The sequence below is a fragment of the Salvelinus sp. IW2-2015 genome, linkage group LG5 (assembly GCF_002910315.2).
Source record: "Salvelinus sp. IW2-2015 linkage group LG5, ASM291031v2, whole genome shotgun sequence".
NCBI lineage: Eukaryota > Metazoa > Chordata > Actinopteri > Salmoniformes > Salmonidae > Salvelinus > Salvelinus sp. IW2-2015.
The window spans coordinates 5,356,448-5,381,101 of record NC_036844.1 but is presented as its reverse complement, the minus strand read 5'-3'; the positions used below and the strand labels follow the sequence as shown (position 1 = coordinate 5,381,101).

Genomic DNA, 24,654 nt, shown 5'->3' with positions numbered 1-24,654 from the left:
TCCTGTGACTGTTCATCAAGGCCACCGTTAATAACGTTACATTATGGACTATAACTACTGTTCTCTGAAGGAAAGAAACAAGGTACAATACAACTATGGGGAGTCGTACTCTCGCGACTTCGATTGAAGAATCACACCTGACAAGGCCAATGAAACTATGGGGAATGGAGTCCCGCCTCAACGGATACCAAATGAAATGGCTCATGGCAGACCTCCCAGACCTCAACTCCGCAAGATGCAATAGCCTGGGTATGCGCGTCCTGCGCACTGCCTCATGACCCTCTCCTGTCCCAGCTGTAAGCACACTACACTGTGGTGCAGTGACATCCAAGCAATAAAACCTCACAAAAGTGTGTGGTGTGTGGTGATGCCCAACTCAACGCAGCATAAATATCCCCTGCAGTCAACCCTTTAAAAAGCTGCCAGACCCCTGGTGGAGTGGGCCCGCTCGCCGCTAGGTAACCTTTGCCCCTTCCTGCTATATGCCACCCTAGTCTCCAGGGGCAAACTGAGTACAGGAAGGGTGTACGGAGAATGTGTGTAGGTCCCCAACACATTTAACCCGAGGCCAAAGCCATGAGCAGGAAGGTCTTGTGGGAGAGGATCTTCAGATCCGACTCCAGAGTCTCAAAGGGGGCCGTACACGGTGCCTCCAAAACCAGAGCCAAAACGCATGTAGGTGTAATAGGTTTAAAGACCAGTCTGAGACTGTGCACACCTTTCAGGAACAGCACAGGGGGTGGCCACCCGGTGTGGCTCTGTCAATTCCCACATGACGCCCTGAGATAGCGGCCATGTACACTTGGAGAATGCCCGACCCTGCTAAAAAAGCTCCTGTAGGAACATAAGGATGTCCCTCCCAGACCTCAAACGCCTACCTCTTTTACGCATACAGGTTGTGGACTGAATGGTAACAATAACGTTCAGAGGTAAACCTCTAGCAATCAGAAAATCTATGGCTTTGCGTGCCAAACCTGCCTATGTGCCTGGGACAACAGGTCCCTGCGCAACGGGAGTTGCCACGGGACCCCGCCCAACAGGCTAATGATCTCCYCGAACCAAGGCCGTCTGGGCCAACGGGGAGCCAAAAMAATCAATGATAAGCCCTCCTGGGGCAACCCTCTCCGACGTGGGCTCCAATCAGCTCCACGGGAGGAAATCCATAAAGGAGGGTCCGAGGCAACTGGAGCGCCAGGGCGTCTGTTCCCAACGGAGAGCTCGGGTCCCTCTGAGAAAAACAGACGACACTGCATGTTTTCCCACGATGTGGAAAGGTCTAGGTTGGCCCTGCCGAACCTCTCCCATATCTGGGTAACCACCCAGGTGTGTAGCCACCTAGGGCCAACCCTGGATAGCAGATCTGGACCCGAGCAAAAGCAAGTGCGCTCCGCTCCACAGCAACATGGAGCGTACCAAAGCGAGGACAGGGAGAGACCGGGTCCCCCCTGCCTGTTGATGTAAGCCGCTGTCGTCATGTCAGATCTGACCAGCACTTGCCAGCCCAACAACGAGGGAGGAGAAGCCTGAGTGCCAAATACACTGTTAGAAGCTCCAGGTAATTGATATGCCAGGCACTCTGTGCCYCAGTCCATACCCCCAGAATCGAGTAGCCATTGCACAGCGCGCCCCACCCTTGGGGGGATGTGTCTGTCGTGACCACCTTGCAGAATAACACCTGGCCCATGAGAACCGCTTGCGACAGTACCTGGGGGTCTCCCCACTGGGCCAGTGCTCGAAGGCATGCCAGGGACACCTGAATCGACCGATTTAGATGAGATGTGTCCAATCCAGTGGTTAGCACCCAGCGCTGGAAAGGCTYCATTAATAATAGCCCCAGGGGAACGACTACTATCATAGAAGCCATCATCCCCAGTAGGCGCAGGAATTGACGAAAACGCACTGTACGCCATATCCGAAATTGGGCCAAGCAGAGCCGGAAACCAGTGCTGCCCGTGAGAATCAGCTATATCCGAATAGGTCGATCCCCAGTGTGGATCCATTGGCCTTTGCCCTGCTCCAACCTCCAGGCCTGCCACATCCTGATTATAGCCTATTTTTCTAAAGCCTATAACCAACATGACTTTTAACTTAACGCTCTCATGATGGTGATGAAAAGAACAACAGCTAGGTCACGCTAACCCATCTGTGGTCTCTTGGGGATCAGGAGTCATTAGATCAGGGCTCTGTAGCGTTATCTTCTTTCTGAGTGATCCACACACACACACACACGTGACGTCAGGGGAGCCAGCCAGAGCTACTGCAACAACAAGTTCAACAGCAAGTGGCCTGTATAAATAGCCTAGTAGCCTCACAACAAGAATGATTTTGAAAAACAGAAGACGCTTCTGATATGCTGGCAGGACTCACCTACACATACAAGTGCACGCATGCACACACACAAACAAGCGCACACGCCTAATTTAACTTCCCTGGTCTTTYAATAATGTACAATAACAACTAGTGGAGCTGTGTTCTGCTATTCACTGAAGTGCATATTAGATCCGAAGTAGAGAAACAGGTTCTAATCCTCTTACAGAATCATAATAGGACTGATCTGAATGGCCCTTATTAAAAACAAATTACTTCATGGATCAGCTTTGATGAAATCAAATCAAATTTTATTAGTCACATGCGCCGAATACAACAGGTGTAGACCTTACAGTGAAATGCTTACTTACGAGCCCCTAACCAACAATGCAGTTTAAAAAAAATAAGGATAAGAAATAAAAGAAACAAGCAATTAAAGAGCAGCAGTAAAATAAAAATAGCGAGACCATATACAGGGGGTACTGGTACAGAGTCAATGAGCGGGGGCACCGGTTAGTTGAGGTAATATGTACATGTAGGTAGAGTTATTAAAGTGACAATGCATAGACGATAACAACAGATAGTAGCAGGGTTGTAAAAGGGGGGGGGGGGTAGTGCAAATAGTCTGGGTAGCCATTTGATTAGATGTTCAGGAGTCTTATTGCTTTGGAGTAGAAGCTGTTTAGAAGCCTCATAGACTTAGACTTGGCGCTCCGGTACCGCTTGCCGTGCGGTAGCAGAGAGTACAGTCTATGACTAGGGTAGCTGGAGTCTTTGACAATTTTTAGGGCCTTCCTCTGACACCGTCTGGTATAGAGGTCCTGGATGGCAGATGGCAGGAAACTTGGCCCCAGTGATGTACTGGGCAGTTTGCACTACCCTCTGTAGTGCCTTGCGGTCTGAGGCCGAGCAGTTACCATACCAGGCAGTGATGCAACTGGTCAGGATGCTCTCAATAGTGCAGCTGTATAACATTTTGATGATCTGAGGACCCATGCCAAATCTTTTCAGTCTCCTGAGGGGGAATAGGTTGTCATTCCCTCTTCAAGACTGTCTCGGTGTGCTTGGACCATGTTAGTTTGTTGCTGATGTGGACACCAAGGAACTTCAAGCTCTCAACCTGCTCCACTGCAGCACCTTTGATGAGAATGGGGGCGTGTTCGGTCCTTTTTTTCCTGTAGTTCACAATCATCTCCTTTGTCTTGATCACGTTGAGGGAGAGGTTGTTGTCCTGGCACCACACGGCCAGGTCTCTGACCTCCTCNTTTTTCCTGTAGTTCACAATCATCTCCTTTGTCTTGATCACGTTGAGGGAGAGGTTGTTGTCCTGGCACCACACGGCCAGGTCTCTGACCTCCTCCCTATAGGCTCTCGTTGTTGTTGGTGATCAGGCCTACCACTGTTGTGTCATCGGCAAAATTAATTATGATGTTGGTGTCGTGCCTGAACATGCAGTCATGAGTGAACCGGGAATACAGGAGGGGACTGAGCACACACCCCTGAGGGGCCCCTGTGTTGAGGATCAGCATGGCAGATGTGTGTTACCTACCCTTACCACCTGGGGGCGGCCCGTCAGGAAGTCCAGGATCCAGTTGCAGAGGGAGGTGTTTAGTCCCAGGGTCCTTAGCTTATTGATGAGCTTTGAGGGCACTATGGTGTTGAACGCTGAGCTGTAGTCAATGAATAGCATTCTCAAATAGGGGTTCCTTTTGTCCAGGTGGGAAAGGGCAGTGTGGAGTGCAATAGAGATTGCATCATCTGTGGATCTGTTGGGGCGGTATGCAAATTGGAGTGGGTCTAGGGTTTCTGGGATAATGGTGTTAATGTGAGCCATGACCAGCCTTTCAAAGCACGTCATGGCTACAGATGTGAGTGCTACGAGTTGGTAGTCATTTAGGTAGGTTACCTTAGTATTCTTGGGCACAGGCACTATGGTGGTCTGCTTAAAACATGTTGGTATTACAGACTCGGACAGGGAGAGGTTGATAATGTCAGTGAAGACACTTGCCAGTTGGTCAGCGCATGCTCGCACTACACGTCCTGGTAATCCATCTGGCCCTGCGGCCTTGTGATTGTTGACCTGTGTAAAGGTCTTACTCACATCGTGCTGGTGCTCTCATGCATGTTTCAGTGTTATTTGCCTCGAAGAGAGCTTAGAAGTAATTTAGCTCGTCTGGTAGGCTCGTGTCACTGGGCAGCTCTCGGCTGTGCTTCTATTTGTAGTCTGTAATGGTTTGCAAGCCCTGCCACATACGACGAGCGTCAGAGCCGGTGTAGTACGATTCGATCTTAGTCCTGTATTGATGCTTTGCCTGTTTGATGGTTCGTCGGAGGGCATAGTGGGATTTCTTATAAGCTTCCAGGTTAGAGTACCGCTCCTTGAAGGTGGCATCTCTAGCCTTTAGCTCAGTGCGGATGTTGCCTGTAATCCATGGCTTCTGGTTGGGGTATGTACTCACAGTCACTGTGGGTACGATGTCATCGATGCACTTATTAATGAAGCCAATGACTGATGTGGTGTACTCCTCAATGCCATCGGAAGAATCCCGGAACATTTTCCAGTCTGTGCTAGCAAAACAGTCCTGTAGTTTAGCATCTGCTTTATCTGACCACTTTTTGATTTATCTAGTCACTGGTGCTTCCTGCTTTCATTTTTGCTTGTAAGCAGGAATCAAGAGGATATAATTATGGTCAGATTTGCCAAATGGAGGGCGAGGGAGAGCTTTGTATGCGTCTCTGTGTGTGGAGTAAAGGTGGTCCAGAGTTTTTTTCCCTCTGGTTGCACATTTAACATGCTGATAGAAATTTGGTAAAACAGATTTAAGTTTCCCTGCATTAAAGTCCCCGGCTACTAGGAGCGCCGCCTCTGGGTGAGCGTTTTCTTATTTGCTTATGGCGGAATACAGCTCATCTGTCTTAGTGACAGCCTCAGTCTGTGGTTGTATGTAAACAGCTACGAAAAATACAGATGAAAACTCTAGGTAGATAGTGTGGTCTACAGCTTATCATGAGATACTCTACCTCAGGCAAGCAATAGCTCAAGATTTCCTTAGATATCGTGCACCAGCTGTTATTTACAAAAACACATAGTCCGTCACCCCTTGTCTTACCAGATGCCACTGTTCTATCCTGCCGGTACAACATATAACCAGCCAGCTGTATGTTGAAATGACGCCGTTCAGCCACGACTCTGTGAAGCGTAAGATATTACATTTTTGAAAGTCCCGTTGGTAGTTTAATCTTCCGCGTAGGTCATTGATTTTATTCTCCAAAGATTGCACGTTTGCTAGCAGAATAGAAGGAAGTGGGCGTTTATTCGATCGTCTACGAATTCTCAGAAGGCAGCCCGCCCTCTAGCCACTTTTCTCCGCCTCTTCTTCACGCAAATCATGGGGATCTGGCCTGTTCCCGAGAAAGTCGTATATCATTCGCGTCGGGCTCATCAGACTCGTTAAATGAAAAGAGGATTCTGCCAGTCCGTAGTGAGTAATCGCAGTCCTGATGTCCAGAAGCTATTTTCGGTCATAAGAGGCGGTAGCGGCAAAATTATGTACAAAATAAGTAAAAAAAATTGTTGCAAATAAACGAACAAAAACACAATCGGTTGGGGACACGTAAAACATCAGCCTTCTTCTCCGGCGCCATTGTTACATCAAAGATCATCTGAGGCCATAGTGCTTAGAACTCTGCCATTCCAACATAGAACTCTGACATTTCTACTGCCATACCAACTTTCAGCACCTATACAGCAGGCTACCACTGGGGCGGCAGGTAGCCTAGTGGTTAGAGCGTTTGACTAGTAACCGAAAGATCGAAGAATTCCCGAGCTGACAAGGCAGTTAACCCACTGTTCCTAGGCCAACATTGAAAATAGGAATTTGTTCTTAACTGACTTGCCTAGTTAAATAAAAGGTTAAAAAAATATATATATGAGTATCCTACACCCAAAAGCATTTCAAGATTACTCAAAGACAATCAATCAAGCCAAACAAACAAAAACAAAAAAATCCAGAACGATAAGGAAGACACACATGACGATAGATATAAAACAGTGTTTTATACCTATGCACATGACAAGGCAATGGGAACATTGATGTACATTCCAGAATGTGAATCACACTGAGGTCTTCAGGGTGGCTTTGTGTGTGTGTGCGCGCATCGGAACAGAGAAATGTTACAGTACACTGCCTGAGCCACATACCTCTGAACAAATCTAGCACACTAATGACACATTAATGTAAAAGTCAAAATGACTGACACTCAAACTCGCATGGCATCATAAGCATTACAGGGACTTATTTGTAAAAGTAACCTGAATTTTTTGTGCAAACCTACTGATACCATGTATGAAGAACGATACACAAAATTGAAAGTTACCATCATGTCTAAACGTAAGTCTTTAAAAACCTTGTCCCAAGGCTATTGCACTGAATGATTGGTGCAGAAGATTAGAATTGTATTAGTGGGTCTTCTGTGCAATGTAGCCACACACATTATGTGGTAGACTTAATGTGTTTTATCATAGTTGCTTGCATTCAAAAGGCCTCCATTATAACGTTTCAGGTAAGACCCAAGTGCAGACTGTGTTGAAGTAACAATGTTTATTACAGCAACAGGGGCAGGCAAACAACAGGTCAAGGCAGGAGTCAATAATCCAGAGCAGTGGGGCCAAGGTACAGGACGGCTGGCAGGCTCAGGGTCAAGGGCAGGCAGAGTGGTCAGGCAGGCGGGCTCTGAGTCCAGGCAGACAAGGGTCAAAACCAGGAGGGTGAGAAAAAGAGAGACTGGGGAAAAGCAGCAGCTGAGAAAAACACTGGTTGACTTGACAAACAAGACAAACTGGCAACAGACAAACAGAGAACATGGGTATAAATACACAGGGGATAATGGGGAAGATGGGCGACACCTGGAGGGGGGTGGAGACAATCACAAGGACAGGTGAAACAGATCAGGGCGTGACAGTACCCACCCTCTAGGGACGCCACCTGGCAAAGGGCTGTGAGACATGGGTTTAGACACCTGAAAAGTAGGAAGTATACGGAGGGTACAGGGCAACAGAGGATGAACAGCAGAGGGGCTAATGATCTTGGAGCAGGGGGGAAAGGTCTCGGCTTCCGGGGGTGTAGCCGCAGGGCTATAGTGGCGTGTCAGAGCATCCGGCTTAACATCCTTGTTTACTGGTTGGTGTTGCGGAAGCGAAGTGGCCCGGGCCTTATTGAACCCCTACCGGAGTACCTCCTGGCACTCCACGGGAATGGCGGAGAGATCCGGGGCAATTTCCAAGCACTCAGGAAGACGTCCCGGGAGAGGCAGAGCTGATTTCAGGCAATGAGTGTGGCAGAACGGGCTCCAGCTGACGATGGCACCAGTAGACCAGTCAATCAGGGGATTGTGTCGCTGGAGCCAAGAGAATCCCAATATCATACGAACCTGCTGAGACTCAATTAGGAGGAATTGGATCGTCTCGCTGTGGTTCCCCGACACTCGTAGGTTGATGGGGGTGGTATGGTGGGTGACCCAGCCTATAGAATGCCCGTCCAGCGCTCTAACATTCATGGGAAAGGAGAAGGGTTGAGTGGGGATGCCCAGCTCGGACGGCAGGGCAACATCCATAAGACTCATATCGGCCCCCGAGTCGATGAGTACCTGGAGAGACTTGGACTGGTCACCCCACAGCAGGGTGGCATGGAGTAGGGGGGGAAGCTAAATTGTACTTAGGACGCGCCAGAGTACTCATTCCTACCAATGAGTTAGGGCTCTTGAAGTGACAGGTAGACACATAATGACCGACAGTACCGCAATACAGACAACACTGGGTGTTAAGTCTGCATACCCGTTCGGCTGGAGACAGCCTAGCCCTACCGAGCTGCATCCGCTCGGGAAGAGGTAAATCGTCAGTCTTCGGAGACTCTTGGGAGGAACTCGGGTAAGCTCGGATCCTCCCGGGGACGTAGACGCCGGGGACTTCTGGAGTCCATCACATACAAGGTGGGATCCTTGAGTGAGCGATTGGGACCACAATCAAACCTCTTCTCCCTTCTGTGTTCCCATAGCCGCCCATCGATCCGTGAGTTGAGATCCGTCGGTAGTTCCCGGGTTGCAAGCTCGTCCTTTACTTCCACCGATACTCCGTGGCGAACAGCGCTTCAGGGTTCCAGGCACCCTCCGTTGCTAGCTTGCGGAATTCCAATGCATAGTCCTCAGTGCCACACTGAGGGAGTCCTGCCAACGCTGGAGTAACCTCTGGGCAGCCTCTCTCCCGGACACCGGAGCCTCAAACTTCTCACCTCCGCCACAAATACCTCCAGACTGAGGCAGACGGTGGATTGTTGCTCCCACACCGCCGTGGCCCAGGAGAATGCCCTCCTGGACATCAGCAGAATGATGTACGCTATCCTCGAGAGGTACGAGGGGAACGAAATAGGCTACAACTCGAAAACAAGGGAGCACTGGGAGAGAAAGGCCCGGCAGGTTCTGGAATCTCCATCGTAGCGCTCCGGAGGAGGTAAGTGTGGTTCCCGGGAAACCTGGGTGACGGCTCTGCTACCAGCCGGGTTACTGAGAGGCTCGGAGGTTATCGTCGTGGTAGACTGCCTAGTAGGCAATTTGTCCAAAGCTAGGTCGTGACATTTGGCCACAACTCCTCGTGCCTACCAATGGTGGCTCCTTGGGAGGAGATGGTGTTGCGGAGCTGGTCCAAGTGTGCTGAGTCAGTCATGGCCAGTTCGTACAAAATATTTTAAACAGAGAACACAGGTATAAATACACAGGAGATAATGGGGAAGATGGGTGACACCTGGAGGGGGGTGGAGACAATCACAGACAGGTGAAAGATCAGGGCGTGACATCTATTGCTCTACTTTGAGCTGCTTATCATCCAGTGATAGAGGAAAGACATGGTGAGACTTCCCTGTTATTCCCAGATTGGTAAACCAGGCATGGCAAAAACATTAACTTCATTATCTGACGCACAAAAAGGTTCAGCGTTTCCCCTGTATTAATTTAGCGGCGGCCACACCAAACAAACAAACAAAAACATTTATTTATTTGTTTAAGCCATTTTTGGGATGGAAAAAGGCTTTCCGTGTACAGTTAAATGACTAATCCCAGACAAAGTATTTAGAAAAGATAATTGACCTATATATTTTTTTTATATCATCTTTGTGAACTAGAAATCACCTAAATAAAAGCTAGACAATCAGAGTATTTTTTCACACCGCAACATTTTCGCTCAGATCTGTGGATAATTTTTTTTTTTAAAGCTGCTCAAATTTAAAGCTGATTTTTCTCCCTGTCGCAATTCCGGACAGAGTTAAGCCGTGCCCCCCCTCCCTTCTGCAACCGTTTCCACCACTGCTAAAAAGAATCAGAGGTTATAGTAATCGTTAACCACAACTGTATGTACAGTAGATAGAGACCCAAGTTTTAATACTGACTCAACCAGCAGTTCTTACCCCCTCTATCATAGCATAATTGCACTTGGGATACACATATACACACACACACACACCAATATGTATACCTTTCATTTCTCTTTGTTAAAGTGGTTCTAAATAATCATAATTAACTATTTTTATACAATGGGTGGGTCTAATCCTGAATGCTGATTGGTTAAAACCGCATTCCAGCCGGTGTCTATTTCACAAGTTACCACTGGCGAAATCTATGACATTAAAAGGCCTATTTACTCTGTTCCATCTGACTGCGCAAATCCACTGTCTCATCAGCCCAGCCAGGCAGTTTATAAACTTGATCTCCACTATAAAAAGCATCTAGACATTATCTCACACTTCTTTTAGACTAACATTTAGTTTTCAACAGCGGAGATTTGAATAAACCTTGGTCTGTCTCTCTGACATTTGCAATATTGTTTCAATATTCAAATTCGATCTCAGCTGTGGCATAGTATGAAAGTGTCAGGATGACAGACAGGCAGGCAGCTTTTCTCAGCCAGTCGAAATCATGAATCAGCATCATTTTTATGGATATATACAAAGAAATATCAATAAAAAAAACTGGTAAAACGAAACGAAATGAAGCTAGTTTGCAGTCATTCTAGCTTCAGTTTGAAGTGATTGTGTTAGCTGTGGTGTTGGCTAGCTCCTCTGAACAACAGTGTCCTGACGAGAGAGCCAGGTGAAATCGTGCATCATTAGCTCATTTTTATGGATGTATGCAAATAAATGTCACTAGAAAACAGCATAAACAAATGCAAATGCAGATACTTTTTTGTTATTCTGGCTGCACTGTTTGACATGACTAAGTTAGCCGTAGTTGGCTAGCTAGTAAGCAAGGGATAAGAACATTGCCAGCCTGTATGGAAATAGAACTTTTAGGACAAACGACTGGGTTGCATCCATAGATACAGAACAAAAAGACTTAACGACTGGGTCGTGTCTCTGGCAACCGAACCGATAGAACGAACGACCAGCCGGCTTGGGTAGCAACCCTAGATTTGTGTCGGGACTATATCTTGTGGAAGGATGAAATGGCATGAAAATATTCATGAAATGGCATCAAAATAACGTTTTTAATGAAAATATGCAAATCATTATTTGAATATGTTGTATAAAAGTGCTAATGCCCTTGGAGCCGGTGTTTGGAGGATATATTGGCTCGACTTCATCTCGGGCCGCACAACACCCGTGGCAATATATCCACCCAACACCGGCTTCTCTGGCATTATCACTTAAATAGAATCCCTCACATTCTCCCCTTCTAACGCAAATCACCAGCGGCCTGCCAGTCGTCTACCAGGTAATCTCTCATAGCCAGCCAACAAACGCACTGCCAGATCACCTCACACATACCACAAACACACACACACACACACACACACACTTCATCTCATTCAAACTCAGTAAATCGCAGTCTGAAGGTTCCACACACAGCACAAACCACCCCTTCAGACCAGACACAGGCAGTTACACAGTGAGAACTTCTATCAATACTACCGTTTGTTCATTGTACCGATTGTGGACTTTCTGGTGTGGTGAGAGGCAAGGCTCTATGTTGTCTTTGTGCAGGACCGCTACACCATAACACTTTTACAGGCCAGTTATAATAACACTCTTTAAATGAGTGAAATATAGTACAGCCTACATCCACAAGGCAGAGCATTTAAGTCTGGCTCTCATTCAGAGGTGAGAGGAGCCGTGCTGCAGAGGCAGCGCTATGACCTCAGGGTGGAGACTACACTTCATCTTGTAACACAGATGTATAGGTTCAACCTTTACGGTACATTTTTGGCCATACAGACATACACCAGTGAGAGTTCAACTGAAACATGGTAAAACCTAGTCAACTCTAGTAAGAGTAAGTGAGTGTCTGTGAGTACTTTCAAAGTAACAGCGAGTACTGTACTGTTGTAAAAATGTCACGGCTCACTAGAGAATTTAAGTTCTGCAACCAGAGATAACGGTCTAAACAACGAGAGAAAACTAGGATATGAATCATGAACGTTACGTGTTCCATGACTGCTTATTGCGGACAGATTTACAGACCAAACAGGCGACCAGGCTCTCAATAACAGAAAGAAAACGTCTTCAGGTCAACTCTGAAACACTGGTAAACTAGTAAAAACAAACGGATACTCTACTCTCGCTCTGTCCTCCAGATATCTGGCAAACCTTCAGCGCCTGGCCGGCCGGCCGGCTGGCTGGCCCACCCACCCAGGATTCTACCACACAGGAGAAGAGAGGAAGAGAAAAATGGGCAGTGGGAGAGTGAGGGGAAGAGAGAGAGTAAGAGAGAGATAGAGAGAGAGTAAGAGAGCGAGTCATTACACATTTAATGAAAATAAATGAGAAGCTTTAAAATGACCTTCTGAGAACCCACTCCTAATTCGCCTCAAATAGAAAACACATGTACTGACCTTTAGAATAAACATATAGCCACTCAGGTCTGGGCCTACCTGCTCAGAACCAATAAACAGTAGATTCATCTTTTATAGTTCTCATTCTCCCTTTTACTGGTCCCTATTTCCTTACCACTTGAGCACACTATTTATCAAACACGCACATGCCGCCTCTCTCTCACACACACACAAGTATGTATAAAATAATGGGCTTTTAGTGGTCTCAGTAGGCCTTGTCCATCTGGAGAACAGGCCGGATGTGAAGGTTTCTATCCCAGGGGAGTGTAACACACCAGGGTTAGATTTCACCTGCAGCCCAACCTCAACACAACGCAAGTCAGTCAACCACCAACCGGAGGGAGAAACAGGGAACGGAGAGAGAGGAAACAGAGAGAGAGGAAACGGAGAGAGGGAAAATGAAAGGGCATAGAGAGAGAGAGGTAGCTGAGGAGAAACATTACAGGTAGTCACATACACACACAGAGAATAAACAGTATAGCAGTACTTACATATAGAGGCACTTCTCCTCTGTTCAACTCCATGTTCTGAGCATCTGATGAACCAATAAGAAGAAAAGTGACACGGTCATATATATTATTACAACCATAGTACAACTGTAATAACCAATAGGTAACAACAACCCTGCATACATCTGATTAACACACTGGTATCATCAAAACAATGATCAGCATGCCAGGAAAATATATCCCAGATTTTGTCCAAACTCCTCTCTACAGTAATTCCAGTACTGAAGCAGTTTATTAAATTGGGCAGTCAGAGCTACAGCATCCACAAGGCTCTACTCTACGTGTGAGACACAACCTAATCTTCTCTCCACCCTGGTATGGTCGGAACATGAGGTCTTCTATGAAACACCGTTATCCTTTCATTATTATCCCATCTCTCCTTCCATTCCTCCCCGTCCCTTCATATTTGGCTTTTTTACTCCATGGGAAAGAGCGATCCAATCTGTCTGTCGGTGTCTAGAATACATGTATTTTACCTTAACTTTCCCAGAATTAGAGAATCAGCTAACGTTGGAAGGCTTTAGTGTGCAGTCGGTCTTTGCAGGCTACATTATTTGCTGTGTTTCGCTTTCTATTTTGTGGCAGGTTGCAGGAATGGAGGACACTGTGCTGAAAGTGTAACTTTAGCCACCTGCATACACCTGATCCGGTCTGAATACACTCTCAGCTGTTTGTGTGTGTGAATACTGCATGACTTCAAAGTGAAAGAGAGATGCTGTCAGCCCTATAAAGGTATAGCTCAGTCTAGACAAGGGAATGATGAGAAACAACTATCATAGAGGAAAGCAACCAAGAAATCTTCCTCGTCTTATGAGTTACATTTTCCACTGTCGTTACATGATAAAAGTCCCTCAAATGACATCAAAACCCAGAGATTTTGACAGGTGATACTCTGAGTGGTGTGCTGGAGGGATGTCACAGGAAATACATTTCACTGTCCTTTTCACTGACGGTTGCTAATGTAGTCAGATGTATCCTTGTCAATAGATAAGGTGCCTGATGCCACGGGCTGGGGCGTGATTTTCATGATCTTGTAACAGGTATTGCTATTTTCTGTTATTGTCACTCAGGATATTATCATTCTATAATGGTGTTATCACTCATGTCTGCGGGGTCAGAAAAAAACTTTTGAACTATGGATAGAAAACTGAACTTTCGTAATATGGGTGCAGCGTAACAGTTTGTGTGTGTAGGGTCGCTGTTTATGTGTGTCACTATCTGATATAGAATAACCTGTATGTTCTCTTTCAAATATTTGTTTCACTATGGGATATCGTTGGACAAGCCTATCACTACGGAAGGTCCAATCACACAACATCTTTCAAAGTCAGACAGGTCGAGTGGCGAATGAGGAGAGACCCTACTCATTATCAGTTCCCCACGCCCCGCGCTCTGGTCATTCTCGCTCTCTATAAGCTTTCCTCAGCACGACTTGATCCTTGTCTTCCTGCTTCACTGTTCTCAGGCGAACTGCAAGGCATAACGCTACCGAACGGGAGTACTGACCGAAAGGAAAGATTTGCTTTGAGTAGAATTCGCTTCGTAGATACCCATAGACTTCCAGTCATTGTGCTAACGGTAGTTAGCATTGGCTCGTGAAACTACCTCTAACTTCCTTCATACTGGACACAGAGACACAAACATCTGACTCTGGGGATGTAGATGAAAGGCCTCATTACCAAAATCCCAAAGTATCCCTTTAACTCGAGGATAAAACCATTGTGTGTCCCTCAGAGTTATGGAATCTGCTACCCCTACTCAAGGAGAACCGAGCACAGCTCCTGCCACAGCACCGGCACACCCCTGCCCCGGCTAGCCATGTGGGGCTATGATAGCTGGCAAGGATACACACTTCGTGTATCACCTGCTTGGGGGAAGAACATGCACTGACGGCTCTCGCTCACCCGGTGTCCTGCGTGCATTGTAAGGAGCTGCCGAGGACCGGCCTCAAACGGAGACTGCGTAAAGCAGCCCCTCCTCGAGGCTCCTCTTCCTCATAGCCTTCGGGCGAGGAGGAAACTCCACAACCCCAACCCCAGACCTCCTGAGCTCCCTCCCTGAACTTCCACCCGCTATTTGACGAAGACACAGCGGGGGAGGGGTAGCTCGTTATCGAAGAGGATGACAGCATTAGTTGTCTCTTCCCTGACGAAGACAATCGGGAAGAGGAACTCCAAGCCCAGGGCTCGAGGCCCACCAGTGCCCTAAGCGGAGCATTGAAACACAAGAAGAAGTACTGGCTTATTGATGTTTGCAAGCGGGCTGCAGCCAATCTCAATATTGGGTGGAATGCACCTGAGGGGGGCGGCAATGCCGAGAGGGACTGGTTCGATGAGAAGAGAATCCCCTCTCGCACAATCCCGGGGAAGCAACTCGTCCCGACGGTCCCAGCCTGTTTGGCGGAAGCCAAACGTAACTAGGAAAAGCTCCTGTACAGTAATGCCCTGACTAGGGAGTTTGCCGCTTTGGACATGCAGGGCATGGAGGTGCTGGGTTTCAGCAAGCCTCCGGTTGTGGAGCAATCCTTGGCCAACCACCACAACCCCAGCTGTGTCTCCTCTCTGACCAGCATTTCCCTTCCTGGAAAGATGGAAAGCTTCTCAGTCTCAATCCAGAAGGTCTACAAGTCTGTGGCACTTTCAGTATGGACTGAGTTTGCCAACGACACTGCTTTAACAATTTCAGATGTATATACTGGTTTCTATTCTACTGTATTTTAGTCAATACCACTCCGCCATTGCTCGTCCTAATATTGATATATTTCTTAACATCATTCTTTTACTTCTAGATTTGTGTGTATTGTTGTGAATTATTAGATATTACTGCACTGTTGGAGCTAGGAACACAAGCATTTTGCTACATCCACAATAAATATGTGTATGTGACCAATAAAATTTGATTTAATAACACATCCGTACAGATGGCCTACCAGGTCGGACCTGTTACAGGAGATGGGCAACCTCCTATGCATCGGGACGGCTAACCATGATCTCGGGGAGAAAATCTGCGTTGTCGCATATACAGTTGAAGTCGGAAGTTTACATACACTTAGGTTGGAGTCATTAAAACTTGTTTATCATCCACTCCACAAATTTCTTGTTAACAAAATATCGTTTTGGCAAGTCGTCTAGGACATCTACTTTGTGCATGACACAAGTAATTTTTCCAACAATTGTTTACAGATAGATTATTTCTCTTATAATTCACTGTATCACAATTCCAGTGGGTCAGAAGTTGACATACACTAAGTTGACTGTGCCTTTAAACAGCTTGGAAAATTCCAGAAAATTATGTCATGGCTTTAAAAGCTTCTGACAGGCTAATTGACATATTTTGAGTCAATTGGAGGTGTACCTGTGGATGTATTTCAAGGCCTACCTTCAAACTCAGTGCCCCTTTGCTTGATATCATGGGAAAATCAAAAGAAATCAGCCAAGACCTCAGAAACAAATTGTAGACCTCCACAAGTCTGGTTCATCCTTGGAAGCAATTTCCAAACGCCTGAAGTTACCACGTTCATCTGTACAAACAATAGTAAGCAAGTATAAACACCATGGGACCACGCTGCCGTCATACAGCTCAGGAAGGAGACGTGTTCTGTCTCCTAGAGATGAACGTTATTTCATGTGAAAAGTGCAAATCAATCCCAGAACAACAGCAAAAGACCTTGTGAAGATGCTGGAGGAAACAGGTACACAAGTATCTATATCCACAGTAAAACGAATCCTATATCGACATAACCTGAAAGGCCGCTCAGCAAGGAAGAAGACACCGCTCCAAAACTGCCATAAAAAAGCCAGACTACGGTTTGCAACTGCACATTGGGGACAAAGATCTTATCTTTTGGAGAAATGTCCTCTGGTCTGATGAAACAAAACATAACTGTTTGGCCATAATGACCATTGTTATGTTTGGAGGAAAAAGGGGGACGCTTGCGAGCTGAAGAACACCATCCCAACCGTGAAGCACGGGGGTGGCAGCATCATGTTGTGGGGGTGCTTTGCTGCAGGAGGGACTGGTGCACTTCACAAAATAGATGGCATCATGAGGTAGGAAAATTATGTGGATATACTGAAGTAACATCTCAAGACATCAGTCAGGAAGTTAAAGCTTGGTCGCAAATGGGTTTTCCAAATGAACAATGACCCCAAGCATACTTCCAAAGTTGTGGCAAATGGCTTAAGGACAACAAAGTCAAGGTATTGTAGTGGCCATTACAAATCCCTGACCTCAATCCTATAGAAAATTTGTGGGCAGAACTGAAAAAGCGTGTGCGAGCAAGTAGGCCTACAAAACCTGATTCAATTACACCAGCTCTGTCAGGAGGAATGGGCCAAAATTCACCCAACTTATTGTGGGAAGCTTGTGGAAGGCTACCCGAAACGTTTGACCCAAGTTTAACAATTTAAAGTCTATGCTACCAAATACTATTTAGTGTATGTAAACTTCTGACTCACTGGGAATGTGATGAAAGAAATAAAAACTGAAAGAAATCATTCGCTCTACTATTATTCTGACATTTCACATTTTTTTAAGACAGGGAATTTTTACTAGGATTAAATGTCAGGAATTGTGAAAAACTGAATTCAAATGTAGTTGGCTCAGGTGTATGTAAACTTCCGACTTCAACTGTATAAAAACCTCTGTGTCTCCAGAGGCGGCATTTAAAGCCGTGGGTGCACTATGAGCCTTGCGGTGGTTGGGGAGAGCCCCCTCTGGCTGAGTTTGTCCAGCCTATCAGACAAGGAGAAGGCAAACTTCCTCAATGCTCCTGTTGAGCCCAAAGAACTGTTTGGGCGGGCGGCAGGCCACCGCCATGCGGCAGAGGTTCGAACTTCACAAGAAGGAGGGCGAAGCCTTCAACTTCGCCTTGCCTCACATTCCTGGGAACCGTGGAACCCCAGCAAGAAGACAGCATGGCTTCGTGGCAGGGAGAGGGCAGTACATTGGCGCTAGGGCCACTAAAACCCCTGTGACGCTGCAGACTGCGAGCCCCCAGTCAAGACCCAATAACAGAGGCAGCCAGTGGGGGAAGCGGTTCTTCGTTGCACCTGCAACGAGGCCCCGCCCCGTTGATTCCCTTGGAGCGAAGAAGAGGTCAGTCCCCAGCGGCAGAGAGGGGCAGTCAACAGTTCACATCATGTTCTGGCCTGTCCTCTCTTGGGCTGAACGCAGACTTTGCTCCCCCAACAAAACGGGGGAGAGGCACATTTGCGCTCCAAGAGCCCTATTCCCCCGTGCAGCGGCTCATTCCTATGTTTCCACCCGCAGGGAAGATGGAGGGAGTTCACTCAACTCTGGATCCGGGATGATAAACCGAAAATACATCGACACAGACCATACCGATCACTTATCGCAGGCATTTTGCCGATATCGTTCATTACGGTAAGTAGCCTAAACTAGAGAAATGTGAAGCAGCAAATGAAATAAGTTTGAAAAATAACTTGTGGGCAACTCGCTACAAGAGCAGTGAACTGGCACACACGCACAGTCCAGCCCTGGGTCCTGTCCACAGTCACAAAGGGGTAGACACTGCAGTTTGCTATGAAACCACCCGCTTTCAACGCTCCATTTTGGACCTACGGGTCCTCAACAGCCATCTGAGGAAGTTCATATTCCTTATGCTCAACGTGCTGTCTCGCTCTATTCGTCGAGGTGACTGTTTCACCACAGTTTACCTGCAGGGCGCTTATTTTCACATTAGCATTCTGCCAGGTTTCTCGGGTTCGCCTTCCAGGGCACGGCCTACGAGTACCTTGCGGTCTCCTTCGGGCTTGCATTAGCCACCCAGACGTTCAGCAAGTGTGTGAAAGCGGCTCTGGCATCCTGGTTCAAGATCAACCAGAAAAAGAGCTGTTTGGTGCCCACTCAGAGACTAGAAAGAACACCTGGGTGTCAGACTGGATTCTATCTCTTCTGGACCACACTATCGGTCAGCCGCATCACGTCGTTCCATCAGTGTTTTGCCCTGTTCAGAACATGTCTCAGAGTGCTGGGGTTGATGGCTTCCACCATTTCAGTAGTACCACTGGGACTACTGAGGATGAGAGACTTCCAGCATTGGGTCTCTGCCCAGTACCTGTGTACTTTGTCACCTAAATCGAAAGATAAAGGTGACCACAGTCTGTCTCTCGGTCCTCCGCCACTGGAGGAGCCCCTTCATCTTCGTTACAGGCACTCTCCTAGGGGTAGTGTCAGTGAGGTGTTGACGACAGAAGCAACACTCACGGGATGGGGCCCAGTTCACGAGGGAAGAGCGGTACATCATGGTCAGGACAGACAATACGACTGTGATAGCATACATCAACCGCCAGGGTGGCACTCACTCTCTGCATTTACATAGAGACTGGCTGTCAAGATTATTCTGTGGAACAGAGCACAACTCCTCTCATTACGCGTGACTGATGTCCCGGGAGTACTGAATGTAGGAGCGGACTTGTTGTCCAGAGGGAACATGGGTATTTCACACTGCCCGCTGTTCTTTGCCCTGGCAGGAGATGCACCACTAGGGGTGGACACTGGCACACCCTCGGCCAAGGGTGCTGCTCTACGCTTTTCCTCATTTCTGCCTAATACTCCCTAATCAAGGTTTGTTCCTTCACACTGGTTAATCTTGATAGCCCCTCTAGGTTAAATGCACACAATAATATGATTATTGTAGATAGTCAGATCAATATAATAGTTTGTTTAAAACGTTTGCATGCTTTGCAACAAGAATGATTTCCCCTAATAATCCTGTTTATATGGACACTTGTGGTGCGCGGGTCAGCTGTTTGTTCACCAGCAAGAAATGCTTAATTCTGCAGGAGTTTATAAGGCTATGTGAGAGGTTATAGACCTACAGTCAGTGTCCAGATTTTAGTTTCTATTTAACCCATCTGACCAGTAGGCTACAGGTCAAGCCTATTTGAAATCCATCTTGTGACTGTCGAAATGGTATAGTGCCTCACAATCATCCCACTGCTATCATCACACTGCTATCATCCTCTTTCACCACTTCAACAAATCTTTTCAAAACATTACTTTTCTGGCCCTCCCTTCTCTTTACTTTACTTACTCTTTACTCTCCATTTCGCAGCTTTTCTCTTATTGAATTAAACTCCGACATTTTTTTTTTTGCCTCCATTAATAGATGTTAACTTTTTTTGCTCGTTCCCAAAAGCATTTGGTGATTGGTGTGTAGGATTATTTGATGCGCGTACAGTTAGGCCCTATAGCCTAGAATTACGCACTAATGCCAGATATCCTAAAATAATATTTCATGACCCTAAACCTACCCGCCCTGCGGATATAACCACAGTGACTGTGGGTTATGAATCAACCTGCGCATCACTAATGGACACATCTGAAATCAGGCTACCTGATGGGACTTAAAGCTGCAATATGTAACTTTTTAGGTGACCTGACCAAATTCACATAGAAATGTGAGCCATATATCTGTCATTCTCATTGAAAGCAAGTCTAAGAAGCGGTAGATCTGTTCTATATGCAATATTTCTATGCTTCCCTTAAGTTTCTTTTTTAGTCTTTAGTTTGTACACCAGCTTCAAACAGCTAAAAATACAATATTTTTGGTTATGGAAATTATATTTCACGGCGGTTTAGATGGTACAATGGTTCTCTATACTATACTTGCTATGACGGCAGGTAGCTTAGTGGTTAGAGTGTTGGGCCAGTAACCAAAAGGTTGCTGGATCGAATCCCTGAGCTGACAAGGTAAAAATCTGACGTCCTGCCCCTGGCCATCATCGTAAATAAGAATTTGTTCTTAACTGACTTGCCTAGTTAAAAAAAAGGTTGTTTGGTCACAAACTGAAATTAGGGGAATTATTCTAATTTTAGCAACCAGGCAAAGATGGAAATTTCTGCATAGTCCCTATTTAAATAAACGCAGAAAATCGCCAATCTAAATAAATGTTTGCAAAGCCTATTTGATTCTGAGATCGTACATATAAAGTCTGTATGTGAAAACTATACATTTTCCCACACTTTCTTCACTCACACAAAGGAGGGAGGCTTGCAATACCATTGCTGGCACATGCGCATATCAAATATACTGCTACAACACAAATTAAGCTGTTTACATGTCTTAATAATTAAAAAGATTGAAACAACTGCTTTTCTGGGCAATCAGTGTATGCTTACTTTGATTTTGAAGTGACACCGATTAAGATTAGCAGAGTAAAGTGTTCACATGACAAATGCCACACTCGGCCTAGAGCCATAATCAGTATAAAATCTGATTATTAGCGCTCATGTAAACATACTCAGTGTGACTTTGTCTTCGTGTTTCTTGGATATTTACATTGGAAAACAACCTAGCATGTGAACAAAACAATGTTAGTTTGAGTTGGAAAGAACTGCTAGCGAAGAGACATTGAAGATTCTCATCTTTTCTATTCTTTTTTCAGACACCACGGGAGAGCCCCGTTACCCCGGTAACTGCACACCATTAACTGCAAAGCAGGATACCCTGGCAGAATGATATAATGTCATGTGGAATTGTATCAAATCGGGTGGTATTTCGTGCATTCAGTACAGGAAAAAAAACTCCATGCAAAAAAACGGTCTCTAGAGGTACGCAAATTAAATTAAAAGGGCAACTATACCCTCCAAAATGTGTTTTTTATTTTCTTCCCAGACCTCAAAGGTCGTCTCCTGATGTGGTTTAAGGGTTGTTGTGGACTTAGAAAAACAACAAAATCGGATGTTCTATTAAAATAAGTGATTTTTTTGTGTGAAAACCTGAAGAAAATCTGGGGGGAATCCAAAATCTGGAAAAACAAAACTGAGACACCGTATTTGTTGTTGGTGTTATTATGGCAAATAAATACATTGGCTGGTAATAATTATAAGTGGCAGGTAATGAGTGGCTGGTAGATTTTTTCATCTACCTGCCACAGTGGTTGGTGGACCAAAAAGGTTGTTTTTAGGCCTTCATAAACCATGTTGTGGGTTGCTCCAAAACCACTCACAGGCATTTGTTTACACCTTGTTCAGTTATGTTACCTCATTAGCTAGCTAGCTAACAACCTGGTTACTTTACCAGTATATCTAAACATTTGGGGGCACAGAAATAAGGAAATAGCTTTTTCAAAAGATCAATGATCATATAAATTAATTAATGACTTCTTGCTATATCTCAATTTAAAAAATATGTATATTCTGTTGCACCTAGATTGTATGTTGTGCTTTTAACTTTTTTTTACGTTGGGAAAATATTCATTTGGAGCCCTGCATACCTTGAAAAAGCCTCAGGTGTTGTGCCCTGCATCACCTTGAAAAAGCCTCAGGTGTTGTGACGTCCTCCTAACCCTGACCGCTCTACTCTTCAGTGCGTCTGCGTGTAAGAAACCAGATTTTGGCCCCTAGCCAGACACGGGGCCTGGGAGACTAGCTTATGTGAACAATGACTAACCAGTCACTCTCTACACAATAGAGAACAAACACGTCAAAACCAGAAGGAACACAAGCTTTGACATCTGGTCATGTACCCAAATATTTTCAAATGTCAATATCCTGAGAGGTCCTGAGAGTGTTCTGTCACATGACATCACCCACGTCAACTGTACATTACCTGAACCGGTGAATCTTGATTTCGCCATACCGTTTGGTAATTCCAAAATGTAGCAGCTCATTGTCTTTGGTGCATTTGGCACAGGTGTGGTTGTGAGATAGAAATGATTCTCAGGAACATTTAGCTAAATGCTCATGTATGTGTTGATTCATGGCCCCTGAGAAAGGGATGCAAGCTGGAATGATGACAATGTAACACAGCTGCCAAGACAAGCACATTATGAGTCCTCAGTCGAGGAAACAGAATCATTCTGCTCCAGTAAGGGCTGATACGCAGGTGAACTAAGATAGGAAAACGACTAGACACGGCTTTTTCAACCTGATTTATGATGCTATTAAAGTTGCAGACAGTATAACCTATTAAAACGATGTCATCCTGACAAGTGCTCCATTATCGTCACTTCACAACATTTTAGAAGATAGCTGGTATGAAAATATGATTGATTTTATGGTTGTGGAAACGTTCTCTGTTGTATGTTATTAAGGAGCAGGTTTCAATAGAATATGGTTCTTACTTTTCTCTCCAGTGAACCTGAGATAATGTGGAAAATAACCTTCTCGTGCCAGGTCAGTTAAAAGAAGAAAAAAAACGTTTCGGTTCCACTTCCAGGTAGAAAGAACCCTTTTGGATTCCATGTAGAACCCTCAGTGAAAAGGGTTTTTACATTGAAACCAAAAAGGGTTCTACCTGGAACCAAACGGGTTCTACCTGGGACCAAAAAGGGTTCTCCTATGGCGACAGACAAAGAGCCCTTTTAGGTTCTTGATAGCACCTTTTGTTCCTAAGTGTACAAGAAAGTGAAACAGCTCTATACGCAATGCATTATCAACACTCTCACTAGAGTCCAAAACATAGATCCTTATCCAAGACCTTATGGAACAAATGACCTCCCTCTAACAATACATTAGGAACTAACACTGCAGCACATTTTGTCATTGTATTGCATTTGTCACAAAGTGTTTAACAAAAACCTGGCTGGACCCAAGTGTCTAGAAAGAAAAGCTCTGGGTGTCAGTGGCAAATAATTGCAAAGGTATGGAAGAAACCTTGAGAGGAACTGTTCTCTAGAGAGCCCAAGCTCAGCAGTACACCGTGTTATACGTATTTATAACGCGTTGTAACATCTGCCTGCAGTCAGCTAGCCTATGCCAATGTACTATTGGAAGAGCGTTGGCATACAACTGCTTGAATATTGAGTGGGGTTATATATTACAAATTGTCTGTCTATATTTTGTTTGCTAGACTAGATGCAAAGCGCTACATTGTGTTGTCGGATTTGACTTTACCTGAGTCGTCCGCGCTCTGTTCGCTAGACTTGTTGAAAGCGCTTCCTGTGTAGAAAGTTGAGCGATCACTTTCCAACGTCCTATCTATCTCCTAAAAGTCTTAACGTTTACTAATTCCCCCAATAGGCAATAGTAAAAAACGAGCAATAACACGACAGTTTGCGAATCTATTCCGTGAAGTCTTCAGTTCGGTACGAAGAGTGTAGGCAAACTTTATTTTTGGAGAACTGGGTTTCCCTAAGCACCGCTGCCAGGTTCGTTCTGCCGGCCCTCTCCTCCACGGTGCGTGGTGGTCCAGCCCCTCCTCCATCAGTGACAACCCAGTCATTAATTATGTACTATATGTAGAAATAAGCACCATGTTTTATGTGCTAATAACACAAAAATCATGGCGCATCGAACGCCATCAATGTCACGCCCCTTCTGAATCCCTTAACGCGCTGCGATCTCGGGGTTTGCTGCTGATTTGGACGTAGCTAGCTATTTTACAGTGACATTCTCGGTTAAGAAATGAATAATAATCTAATATTTTCTGTGTTGACAGGGTTGATCAGTGAAGCTGCAGGTCTCCCTTCTACGGGTCAATAACACCGTCACGTGTCCACGGACCTGGACAAGATGGGAGACATGACGCCACTTGATTTACACATTTAATGCACAGGTGGGGTCGTGGTGAGTGGGACTCGGTTTGCTATGTACGTACAGTGCCTTCAGAAAGTATTCATGCCCCTTGACTTATTCCACATTTTGTTGTGTTACAGCCTTATTTCAAAATATATTAAATCGTTGTTTTTTTGTAAATCACAAACCCTTAATGACAAAGTGAAAACATGTTTTTAGACATTTTTGCTAATTTGTTGAAAATGAAATATATAAATCTCATTTAACCCTTGTGTTGTCTTAAGGGTAAAAAAAAAAAAAAAGACCCGCCGCTATGTTAACAGCAGAGAAAACCCCCTAAATTATATTTTTTCAACTTGAATTTTGATGACTTTTCCTAGAGTGACCCCAACATTAGATAAAGTGAAACATCGTCTTTGTTCATATTTCCATGAAAGCTGTACACCACCAGGGTACAAAGATTGTCTTAGGGTCATTTTT

At 45.5% G+C, this 24,654-nt stretch overlaps 1 protein-coding gene across 1 annotated transcript in view; it reads right to left on the bottom strand.

Annotated features, from left to right (window-relative positions):
* LOC111964473 (rho guanine nucleotide exchange factor 28-like) overlaps positions 1 to 23,932 on the bottom strand; it is a 103,135-nt gene extending 79,203 nt beyond the window's left edge. Inside the window, exons 1-2 of the mRNA XM_070443539.1 lie at positions 23,554 to 23,932; positions 12,673 to 12,716 (exon numbers count right to left, since the gene is read on the bottom strand). Coding sequence (XP_070299640.1) covers positions 12,673 to 12,705 — 33 coding nt within the window. The 5' untranslated portion in view covers positions 12,706 to 12,716; positions 23,554 to 23,932. The remainder of the gene's footprint in view (positions 1 to 12,672; positions 12,717 to 23,553) is intronic.
* Positions 23,933 to 24,654: the final 722 nt, after the last annotated feature.